The 12,154-nt window shown below is 63.1% G+C and overlaps 1 protein-coding gene across 1 annotated transcript in view; it reads right to left on the reverse strand.

The window, feature by feature from the left end:
- The window catches only part of NRXN2 (neurexin 2), an 89,188-nt gene that overhangs the window by 12,615 nt on the left and 64,419 nt on the right, over positions 1–12,154 (reverse strand). The window contains 4 exon segments of the mRNA XM_056131832.1: positions 2,840–2,918; positions 4,066–4,391; positions 6,659–6,748; positions 10,126–10,297. Of these exon segments, the coding sequence (XP_055987807.1) occupies positions 2,840–2,918; positions 4,066–4,391; positions 6,659–6,748; positions 10,126–10,297 (667 nt within the window).

Raw genomic sequence — 12,154 nt, forward strand, 5'->3', positions numbered from 1 at the left:
CGTGCTATCTCTGGCCTGCATGCAAGTGTCCTGAAGACCAGCTGCCTGGGTCTTGTGTGGCATCTGATAGCAGCCCTGGTGAGGAGTCCGGGGGGGCCGCTCCAGAGCTGCCGGGCCCCCTGACACAGGCCTCGAGGGGCTCGGAGTGCCAGTGCGCCGCTGGGGGGGGTGCGGCTCAGACACGCGTGCGCAGTGCTGCTGGGACTCCCCAGCCACGTCTGGGTGGAGCATGTGCTTGTCTCTACGCCCCTGCGTGTGCTGTGGGCAGATGGCGTGTGCTTGCCTCAGTGTCGACGCGTGTGTGGTGAGGCAGGCTCAGGCGCTGCCAGAAGTCTGGGAAGGGCCACGGTCAGACGTGGGCGGGGACCCGGATGTGCCTGTGTGTCAGCCCGGGGGTGCATTTCCCACGGGGTTCCGGATCCAGCCAGATGCCCGCGGGGGCTGTGCCACAGCCTGGGGGGGTCAGGCCGGCTGTGGCAGTGAGAAGTGGTGGGGGGGCGTTCCGAACGCCCTCCTGTCTAACGCCCTTAGTGGGCTTGCCAATGGCGGGGGCAGGGAGACCCCCAGGCCTAGCATGAAGGTCAGGCAGAGGCAGGGCTCCCCCTTAGCCACAGTGAAGTCCCGATGTGGGGTTCCCGCTGGGGGTGTCTGTCAGCGTTGCCTCGCCGAGGGGTGCCTTTGCCTAGACTGTGGCTTCCGCCTGTTTCCCTGGGGCTCCCGCATGACTCTACTCTCCCTTTTCTTTTTTTCCTTTTTTAGGTTTTGTTTTGGTTTTTGGTTTTTTGGGTCAACCCGGCAATGCACAGGGGTTACTCTTGGCCCATGCCCTCAGGCATTACACCTGGCGTGCTCAGGGGACCATATGGGATGCTGGGAATCGAACCCGGGTCTGCCACGTGCAAGGCAAACGCCCTCCCCGCTGTGCTATTACTCCAGCCCGGTTTGTTTTTTGGACCACACCTGGAGGTACTCAGGGCTTACTTCCCGCTCTGGGATCACTCCTGGTGCGGCTCTAGGGACCATATCTGATGCTAGGGATTGAACCCAGGGTTGGTCACATGCAAGGCAAGCACCCCATCTCTAACCAACTCCCCTTCTTTTTTTGCTTTTTGGGTCACACCTGGCAATGCACAGGGTTACTCCTGGTTCATGCACTCAGGAATTACCCCTGGCGATGCCTGGGGGACCATATGGGATGCTGGGAATCAAACCTGGGTCGGCCACATGCAAGGCAAATGCCCTCCCCGCTGTGCTATCACTCCAGCCCCACTCCCCTTATTTCTAAAGCCCCTCCCCCAGCCTGTCCTGAATCCTCGCTTTCTAGTCCCCTCCACCCCTCCATCCTCACACACTAGCTCTGTGCCAGGACCCAGGAAAGTGACCACTACCTCTCCCATTACATGATCCCACTTGGCCTCCCTGCACACACACTTGGGGTCCCCTTTCCCGGACCCCCACCTTGGGGTCCAGAGTCTGGCCCCACACACACTGCCCGCTCCAGTCTTGCTCCGTGGGACCTGGCAACCCCACTCCAGGGGTCCTAGTGTGAAGATGTGGGCACTGGCACCGAGTAACCCCCACTTCTCAGAGTCCCCAGTCTCAGGCAGGCCCCGCAGAGTGGGTGACAGGCCTGGTAGAGGGGCGCCCTGCAGCCTGCAGTCCCACCCCCACCCCCTGCCAGGCCTCTGCACCCCGACTGCTGGAATGATGCCTCCTTGGCTCTGGTCGCTGAGAGGGACAGAGAGGAATGGGAGTCCGTCTGTGTCTGGAAACTGCAGCTTTGCCAAGGCCTCCAGCCCTTGGACCTTACCACCCGTTGGCCGCCTCCCCCACAACTGCAGCCCCCACCCCGGCACGTAGCCAAGGTGTCTCCTCTGGGGCTCAAAGACACCCCCCAGTCCCCCCAGACCTTCCTGGCCAGTTTCACAGCAAGTGTCTGGCCTCGCTGCCCAGCCCTGCCCCCAACTCCAGCATCTGCTACCATCAGCCCAGCTGCCCCTAGAACAGTGCAAAGAGTGGGGGCTGGAAGTACCGGGGCCTCATCCCAGCCCTTCACCGAGGCACCTGGCTCCGCCACCTCCTATCCATCCCTGCCCTGTCCATGGCGGGCAGTAGGCCCTCAGCTCCCTGCAGCGCCCCCAAACTGCAGGGCAAGAGGCACCGGCCTTGGTGCCCCACACCCCGCGGCCATCAGCAGCCCCTGCTCTGGGGTCTGCACGCCCGCGGCCTATCCCGATCAGCAGAGGCCTGGAAGCCCACCCTCCCCCCAACTGAAGGTCCTTCCCTCCCCACCCAGCTGGAGGCAGCTAGAAATCTAGGCCAGGATTCAGGTCCGATCTTCCCAGGGGACCCGGCCGTGGCCACAGGGCACCTCCCACCCACACACTCCCAGTCACTGCCCTGGCAGCCCGGGCAGTTTTGGGCCCAGATGACCAGACACCCCGCTGAAACCCGGGAAGAGGCGGTGCAGAAACGAGGAGACGCCTGTCTTTGAGAATGAACCAGAGACCTTCCAGCAGGGGCCGATGGGAGTGTCGCAGGGGCTGATGGGAGTTGTAGTTCCTAGACCAGGACCCCCGCCCACCTTCCCAACCCTCCTCCCCCGCTTCAGGACTCATGAGAACTGCAGTGACTCCTCTTTCTGGGGAAAAGTCTCCATCCCTCTCCCAGCACTCTCCACCCTTGACCCAGGGACCCCAAGCTAAGCACCTCACTACCTCTGAAGGGTGGCATCTGCCTGGCCGGGGGCCTCTGGGGGGCTGGGGGTGGGCAGGGCCTGGGACGTCGCCCCCCTCCCAGCAGCGGGGAGCCGGGCGGGGGAGGGGGGAGAGGCTCTCACCAGTACTGGGCTCACACTCCTCCAGGTCCTCGTCGTCGCTCGGACACTCGGCCGAAGCCACCAGGAGGTCATCTGTGTTCTGGGGTGCGAGAGGAGGGGCAGGGAAGGAAGAGGGGGCTGGGGTGGGTCGGGGGCCCTCCACATCGCCTCCTGAGGTGTGCCTGGTCCAGGGGACAGAGCCCTGGTGCACTGTGCGGGAGGTGGGATGGAGGGGGAGGCTGGACACAGTTGGACAAGGCTCCCCCAGCCGAGGGATCCCCAGACCGCAGTGGAAGGGTTTGCCTTTATACCTGGGGTGCCCAGGAGGTGGGGCACAGACCCCGACCATGGGAAGATGAGGCATTGGGGAAGGAGTCTCTGGAGCCTCCATGGGCAGGGGGGAAGCAGTTCCTGGGGGGGGCACCCCCTCACCCTTCTTTCTCACCCACCCCCCTTCCCAGAGCCTGAGCTGCACAGTAATTAGGGCTCTGGTTGCCATGGCGACGGGAGCTGACTCTGTCAGCATTTTCTCCTCCTAATTGCAAAGAGAGAAAATCCCCAGGATGAGTGTGTGTATGGGGGTGAGATGCCCATGCAGGGAGGGAAGAGACCCAGGCAAGGGTGGATTTGGGGTACAGGAGACCCAGCTAAAGTGGGGATCAGGGGGGTCTGGGTGGAGAGTTGTGGGGGTCTCCTCCTGCCTGCTCCTGCACCCCTAGCCGCAGAGCCGCCTGGAAGGCGAGTGCACTCTGCTCCCCAGCCCTGCACCAGGCTTCCAGTGGGGCCGTGTCCAGCTCAGCCGGGAACCCCCCTTGGCCCACTCTCTCCCCCCGCCTGTGTGGGGTCTCCTGGCGAGGCCTGGCATGGGGGCTGTGAAAGCCAGAGCAGCGTGCCTGTCCCCCCATGACTGCTCCCAGACCATCCCAGTGTGGGAGGCTGAACGGTGGGGGCTCTGCCAGGCTCCCCCGGCCAGCACAGGGACAGGGACAGAGGACATGTGACTCCGAGCAGCAGGAGCGCCAGGCCTGACCTGTGACCCCAGAACTCCCCTCCCTCCCACTCGCCCCAAGAAGCCCACCAGCTGGACAGAGTCCCAAGCAGGCTGGAGGCTTGGGGACCCCCCAGGCCCCCAAGGGGCCTGCAGCCCCCCTGAAGGGGCGGTCCAGCTCCCGAGCAGCCAGAGGACTGCAGCCTCACCCCTGCAAACCTGCTGCGTGTCTGGGGGCGTGGGTGCTACAGGCGCTCACCTGCGTGGTGCTGTCCCTCAGCGTGGGCGAGCGGCCCCGGCGGGTGGTGGTAGTGGCCATGGTGGTGGTGGTCTCCATGATGGTGGTGGCCATGTCGGCCAGCAGGGTGGTGGCTGTGGTCTCCGCGCTCAGCAGCACGGACGGCCCCTCCCCCACCAGGCGCAGGTGGCCCTCGGTCCGCACATTGGGGTCGCTCTCGGCGGCCAGCGCCAGCACCTTGAGTCCGTTGTAGTAGAGGCCGGACACCTGGCCCTGGAAGGGGCGGCCCTGGTCCCGGCCCCCGATCTTGATGGCGGCCTGGCTGTTGAAGATGGTCAGCTGGCGGCCTGGGGGCGGGCGGACACACGGGAGGGGCAGGGGATGGAAACCAGCCGGTGGAGGGGGCGGGCAGGGCACAGGGGGGGACAGACACGGGAGGGAAAGTCCTGTCAGCCACAGGCACAGCCCCCGGGGGACCCGGGCGAGGTCAGCAGGGCACAGGGGGATGGGGGCGTGGGGGGGGCGCTGCCCCTTCCTCCATGCTCATGCCTCCAACCTTCCCCTCCCCCCGGCTTTCCTGCTGGGGGCATCGAGCCCCGACTTTCCCCTCCCTCCTTCCATTAAACCCCCCCTTCGCCCTCTGCTCCCCATCCATCCTCCCACCCCGGTGTCCAGCCCCGAGCCGTGGGCCCCTCGGAAGCAGCAGACAGACAGAGGCAGACAGAGCAAACGCCTCCCAGCCAGAGGTGGTCAGGGCGGAGGAGGCCAGACACATGGACGGACGGACGGACAGACAGAGGGGCGGGTAGGTGGGTGGAGTAGCAGCGTGCGAGAGATCGGGAGCAGCCGCACCCCTGTGTGCCCACCCAGCCCCCCCCTCCAGACCCTCTGCCCTCCGGCCACCTGGCCCCCCCACACCCCCCAGGCACGCTGCCCTGGAGGGGGACAGAGGCCGCCTCCCTCCCTGGGTGCAAGCGGAGATGGAAAATGTTAAAGGGACCTGCTTCGCGCTCGCTCACTCGCTGACAGCCACCCATAAACGCTCCGGCCGCTGGGCACCCGCGGGGTGGCTGTGCAGTTCAGTTTAGCAGATCTGGGGGGCGGTTTAACCCTCTGAGTTTGTTGCTTTGGTTTGGTTTTTTAGAAAAGACGTTTATTATGTTTAAGTTTAGATTTAGCTTTGGTTTTGGTGGGGCTGGTTGGGGAGCGGGGGAGGCAGAGGGACGGCTACGTGGCCCCCGCTCCCGCGGACCTGAGCTGCTGGTGCTGGGGGTTTAAGACCTGGCTTAGCCCTCGTTAGCCTCTGGTTAGCGCCTCGTTAGAGCTCTGGTTTAGCGTTAGGTGCTGCGGGCCCTGCCCCCTGCCCCGGGCTGAGGAAGGCCCACCTGTGACCGCAGTTCCCTGGGACCCCTCGGCCTCTGCTCTGCATCCCCACACCTTACAGATTGAGGGTGGGGATGAAGAAATGGAGAGGCGATCTCAGCGCCCTGAACTAACCCACGTCCCTGCAGCCCCGGAGGCCCGACAGCCTCGCCCGGGGCCCGACGGCAGGTCTTGGGCACCGCCAAGGCTGGCCCTGACAGTCCAGTCACCGTCCGCTGCCCCGTCTTCCCGCACAGGGAGGATGTGGGGCAGATCTTCCAGAAAGATCCGGTGCTTTCTGGAAGAGGCCCAGAACGAGGCAGTCAGGGTTCCGAAGCTCCCCCTCCCGCCCCCACCGGGCTCCCCACCCCGGGGGCTCACAGGTGGTCCCGCCTCAGCCCGAGGGGCTCCCTGGGCCTCTCTGATCTGGAGAGTGGGGGGGAGCCCGCCCTCCGTCCGTGAACTCCTCAAAGGGTTAAAGTTCGCCCCCTGGAGAGAGCAGCCTGGCATCTCAGTCCCTTTAACTTTTTGTCCGGTTATGGGTTTATCACATCTGGTTATCAGCGTGTTTAGTCCCCGCCGCGTGGGGGGGGGCTGGAGGTTACATGGGGGTTTTAGTTGGGGCAAGCCCCGGGGACATTTAGAAGCACAGTTATCAGCTGGTTAGGTGGAGGTTTAGCCTTAGAGGTACAGAGCAGCCCCCCTCTCGCCCCGCAGCCTTCCAGCTCAGCCCAGACACCCCGCGGGCTCCCTCGGCCTGTCGCCCTGCTCGCCCCCCCTCTGTCCCCACTGCGGCCTTGGAGACCAGGATGGCCCAATCGGGGGTCGCGGCCCCCTGTGATGGGGGGGTCCTTTCCTGTAGATTGGAGACCCCTTTCCCTTCACCCCTGCCCGGGGGCAGCCCTCCTACCCCTCGGGCTCTCTGGCTCAGCACCCCCTTTCCGAGCTCCACAGGCCTCTGTGGGTCACCCAAACCTCTGAGCTGACACCCCCCCCAGCTGCTTTCCACAGCCTGCGGGCCCAGGATTAGAAAGTGACCCCGGAGTCTCTCTCTTCTAGGAACCCCCCCAACTCTGGCCCCAAAGTCCCACTCTAAAAGGCACAGACCCAGAGAGGAAGGGGGCGTCTGGGCTGGACAATCGTCCCTTCGCAGGGGGTGGGCGGGGACGGGAGGCGGATGGGAGAGCGCTCTGCACCTTTAAGTTCGTGTTTTTAAAGTTAATTAATTCATTCATTAATTCTGGTTAATTACCTTTGTCGAGCAGCCACTCATCTACTACTCGACCAAGCCGGTAGGGGATTCTCTGTCTAGCAATCGCCAGGCGCTCGTTATCAAAGTTTCCTTGGAAAAGTTTAGAAAGACAGTAGGTTCTCAGGCGGCGGAAGTCCAAAGGAGTTAGAAAAGTACTGATGCGTTTCGCAGGCGTCAGCGGCCACGTCCGGTGGAGAGGGGCTGCACCCACAGCAGGAGAAACACGGGGTCCCTTGTCCTCCCGTCCCCCTCCCGGGGTGCCCACCCTGGGGGGCAGGTGCAACCCAAGGAAAAGAGGGCGGCGGAGAAAAGGAAAAGGGGCGGAGAGAAAAGGCAGCTGGAAGGTCAAAGGTCAGGGGTGCGCCGTGTTTCTCGGGGCTGGGCGGTGATGCCCTGGTCCTTCCCCCTGCCAAAGTGGGGCAAGGTGGGTGTTTAGTGGGTTTAAGTTAGGGGGCGCGGGGGGCCTCGGAGGCCCAGCCGGGAGCTGCGTTTAGAGGGGCTTTAGAAGTGGGGCAGGTTAAGCGGGGCTTTATGTGGCATTTAAGGGGGTGGCCCGGTACACGCGTTTAACGGGGGGTTTAAAGCACTTCTCCAAGCCGTTTCAGCTCCCCTTACTTCCCACGCTCGATTCCCGGTTTCCCCCACACACTCCTGACCCTTCCACCCACTTCCCCTGTTGTCCAGGCACCCCCAGCCACCTCCCTCAGGGGACCCAGTTGGCCTTGTCACCGTGCCAGCATGGGTGACGCCACAGAGCCAGCTGGACCCGCCCCCACTCGCCCCTTCCTTCCCTTCCCTTCCCTCCCCACAGGCACCCCTGCTGCACCTCACTTGCCCCCCCAGCTCCTCCCGAGCCCTTCAGACCCTTTGTGCAGGCCACCTGCCCCTTCTTCCCTGGACCCGCCAGCTAATCACCCCCAACTCAACGTGCTCCCCGACCCAGCCTGTCTCCTCCCCCAGTGCCAGCACCTGCCTGCACATAACTCCCGTGTCCTGGCTCTAGATGTGTTTACATGTATGAGTGCACGTGTGCGTGCGCTACATCCGGGTGGACTGATGGCTCCCCCCAATAGCGAAAGTCGAACTGATTCTCTTTGGGAATCTGGACTCCCTCCCCACTGAACACCCGGTTCGGTGACATGCACGATGGTGGGCGGTACGTGGCTGAGCACCCCCACGGATGGCCACACTGCGTGTGTGTGCTCAAAAGGGCACCCACGCTCTGATCCTGGGGTCAGGCACGAGCAAAGATGGTCCCGGCCATCTGAGACAAGAGACTCAGCAGTGGGGCAAGGGTGGCAAGTGGTCCCAGCAGACCTCGTGTGCATCGCTGGGTTTCTGTGTGTATGGCGTTTGCTGTGTCTCTGTGCATGTGCTGGTGTCTGTTCATATGTGCATCTGTGAGTCTGCATGTCCGTGTGCCATGTGTGTCTGTGACTGCCTGTGGGTGTCGGGGTGTCCTGAGAGGCAGAGGTAAGGATGTATGTCTGCTTTGCAGCTGCGCACGGTTCTAAGAAGGGCTATTCGAAGGGTCTCTGCTGCACACAGCACACGGTCCCAGCATTTAGACTTTTGAGTTGCTGTGTCCATGGGGGGGGTGTGTGTGTGTGGAGGGGGCTCACACATATCTGGCTGAGGTGTTACCAGAAATCGCTTCTAGTGTCAGGGAGCTGAGAGGGTTTTGCTGCCAGAAGCATGCTCTGTGCATGTAAGGCGCAGGGGATTCAAACCCACGACCGTTGGCTCGTGAGACAGGCACTCTGGGCCCTTCCATGATTGCTTTACTGTCGGCATTTCTGCCTTCTCTGGGATAGCGTGTAACTGGAATCATGCATCTGTAGCTGTTTCATATTCGCTTCTGTCATTTTGTCATACATGGTGAAGGTTCAGCAATGCCGTTTTATAGTTTGATGGCACTTTTCTTTGTTTTGTTTTTAATCTTCTGAGGTGCGGGGACAGAACTCGATCCCACACAGTCAGGCAAGTACTTTGCCACTGAGCCACCCCTAGCCCTCTTTCCTTTATTATAGTGAGGTGCTTGGGAGCTACCAAAGCTACACCTGGTGGTGCTGGGGGCACTCAGGGCCTTGCTAGCTGGGACAGCAGTATTGACCCTTCGCAGATGGAGACTGAAGTTCAGGTCACCCGCTTTGTTAGAGAGACCCAGGATTGAAGAGCAGCCGCCCAACCCATCGGGGCTTCGAATTCCTGAGAGCAGGGGGCGGGCTCAGGGCTAAGGTAGCTTGCCATGGTGCGCTGCCTTTGTTTGCTTTGCGGAGGGGCTCTCCAAGCAGTGCTCAGGAGCCCAGGGGCCCCTCCAGTGAGTCTCGGCCAACTGGGCCAGCGGTTCAAGGCGAGGGCCCAGGGATACGGGACAGCTTAGGCCCTGGAGGTAAGGGGCTAGAGCTACCCGGGCCACCTGTGGGACTCAGCAGCCTCCAGGACCCCCAGCAATACTCGGGAGACCAGATGTCATGCTGGGGAAGGAAACAGGCTCAGCTTGAGCCCCTTAATGTGCCTTTGCAGAGGCTGTGCCCACCCCATGCACACGGCCACAGGTCGTGGGGGGCCCATGGTCGGGCGTGCCTGACTCTTCCAAACTGGTTTCCGGTCTGCAGAGCTCCAAAGGGACAGCTCGAGATGGGGGGAGCCCACCCCCCACCCCCCGTTTCCCTGGTCCAGCCCGTCAGGCACCAGCTGATGTAGACATTGCTCTGTGCCTTTCTGAGATGGGGAGCAGCATGGTGCAAGCCGGGCAGTGCCCTAGCCCGGCTGGCAGTGTCTGTGCAGGTGGGACCTCCATACACCTCACACCCCAGTTTGTCCCTGACTGGCTGGGCCCCCAAAGGCGTCACACCGGGCCTGAACCCCAAACCCTTCCTCACTGAAGGTGTGCCCTGATCCCCGGTGTCCCCAAGGCCTAGCGGTGTTCAGGGAGGACGCGGGACCCTGCTTTTCACTCTGGCCATCACCAGGCTCCGCCCTCACCTCTCCCTGACCTAGAGCTCCTGCCACGGACCTCAGAAGTACTTTCTTTCCTAGCTTGTCCTTCCTCCCCGCCCGCGGATCCCTCAGGATCTCCGCTGCCTTCCGCCCTCCTCCTGCCCCTCTGTCCCGGGTGCCTCCTTTCCACCAACCCATCATCTCTCCCCTACCCCTACCCCCGTCATCTCTTCACCCCTCCCCACGTCCCCACGCTGCATCTCGGCCTCGCAGTCTCCTGAGCTCAGCCCGCTTCCTCCCCCTTAGCCGTCATCTTCCCCAGACCACCTCCAAGCTCCCACGGACCACTGACCACTGACTGCCCCACGAACCCTCCCCTGCTCCTTCCGCTACTCCCCTGCTCCCGCCCTCTGCAAGCCACGCCTATCCGGAAATCCCCTTGGCCCCGCCCCGTGCGCTGCGGCCCTATCAGAGGCCACGCTGCCCGCCCGCCCCGCCCCTCTCCGGGCACAGGCGCCGCCTACCTGCCGGGTACCGCTCGTTGACCGGCCAGCTGTCCACCTGCAGGGTGGCGTTGCCACCGCTTCTTGTGAAGCGCACCACGTGGTATTTGCCGTCGCTCACGATGGCGTTGGGCTCGTCGATGGTAATGTCGTCCGTGCCCACGTTAAAGATCACCCCTACGGTGCCCTGATCCTAGGGACGGGTAGGGAGGGGTCAGCGCCCCGCAGGACTCCAGCTCCACCTGCCACGCCACGGCCACGGCGCCCCCTCTGCCCTTCCTGCACCCCGGCCTGCCCCCGCCGCTCCCCAATAGGACTTGGCCTGGGACTCTGGGAGGTTGGGGAAGCCAGGGGGCCCGCAGAGCCTGATGGGATCCCAGGGGGTAGGGGTGGTAGTTTCCAGGACTCACAACAGCCTCCTGCCCTGGCAGGTCGGGGCGCCCCTCTGCTGGATACCATGAGTTCCCGCCCTGGCCAGGCAGGATGAGGACCAAGCCCGGGACTAGCCCCGGAGCAGAGCGCAGAGGCAGGGAGAGAGAAGCTGGCTCCAGGCCAGAGAAGGACTCTGCAGGCAGGTGACAGCAAGGTCCCCCAGAGGATGGGTGGAGCGTGTGGGCGCCCCCCCCCCTGCAGTCACTGAGGGAAGGGTGGAGGCCTACACTGCACATGTTTGGGGTGATAAGAGTGGGGAGAGACCGGGGAGGAACAATGTTGAACTTGCTAAGAGCAGGGGGTTATGGGAGTGGAGACCGGGACCTGGGAAGGGACAGGCAGAGGACAGACAGGAAACTGAGGCAGGGAGAAGGGAAGCAAACTGGGGTGAGCAACTTCTGGACCCAAGACTCCAGCCCCAAGACAGAGGACCCCCGGGACACAGCCCTGGAAGGCTTCTGTCAAAGGTGCCCCGGTGAGAGGGAGCGCTATGCCGAACCCCTGAATCACATCAGGCACATGCTTTCCCGGGCTCCGGCCACCCTCCGAGGACACCTACGGGGTCCCCGTCTGAGAAAGAAACAGACTCGGGGGAGGCTGAGTAGTACCCACATTTTCAGAGCTCATGAGAAGGGAGCCCTGATCTGAACCCCAGCCCACCTGACTCCAGAACCAGTGCTCTTTCCCCCTTGCCCGCTGGTCCGGGGAGCCACTGGACAGAACCCTGCCCAGACTCACCCCCAGGACACCCCAGAACACACTGCCTCCAGGGGTCTCTCAGAAGGAAGGCCCTTCGGCTGCCGCCTCCCAGCCCCTCACAAGCCCAAGAGGCCTGGGGGTGCTGGGATGGGAAGTGGGGTTCACACAAGGCCCTGGTTCTTCCCCACAGCTGCCCACTTTCCCCTTCCGGAGCCTGGAACAATCTCCCACATCCCACACAAACACACATGCACACCCACGCGTTCCCAATCACAGTCACAGCCTCTCTCTCCTCACGCACAATCCAGCAGGGAAACTGAGGCTGGGCTGCTGAAGCGTACTAGCAAGCCCCACCCATCCACCACCCCCAGGCTGGCAGCACCCCAGGGAGCCGCTGATCAGCTTCCCAGCACACTAGGGGAGCCAGTGGGGGCTGCCTGCGACTATTGTTAGGAATAACATGGCCCAGAATAGCATCAGCCCTGGGACGGTCGCCCCCAAGGTTCCTCCCTGGGGGGCTCGAGGGCGCCCCCAGGTGGCCGGAGCAGGTCTGAGCAGCTGGCGCGCAGGACACCTGGGTTTCCCGGGTGGCGCTGAGCTGGAAACTGAGCACGCCAGGGAGAGGCAGCTCGCTGCGCAGACGTGAAGTCAGTTGTCACTTCTGTTAAAGTCATTAATTCCTAATTCCCCAATTACCTCATTAGGCGGCGGTGGGGAGAACGCGGCCGCTCCTACAGCAAATAATTATGGGAGTCAAAATTAATTTGGCAAAGTGGAGCGACGCTTTATTAGAAACGTCAAATTGCCGTTCTCTTATTTTGCTGCCGCCTCCCCGCTCGCTGAGAGCTGCTAATGATGCGGGGTGAGGGCTGCTGGGGTTCCGGGGGAGACGGGCCGGGGGCTGCCCGGGGGAGCAGGG

The sequence above is a fragment of the Sorex fumeus genome, unplaced genomic scaffold (assembly GCF_029834395.1).
Source record: "Sorex fumeus unplaced genomic scaffold, SorFum_2.1 ptg000093l, whole genome shotgun sequence".
Taxonomy (NCBI): Eukaryota; Metazoa; Chordata; class Mammalia; order Eulipotyphla; family Soricidae; genus Sorex; species Sorex fumeus.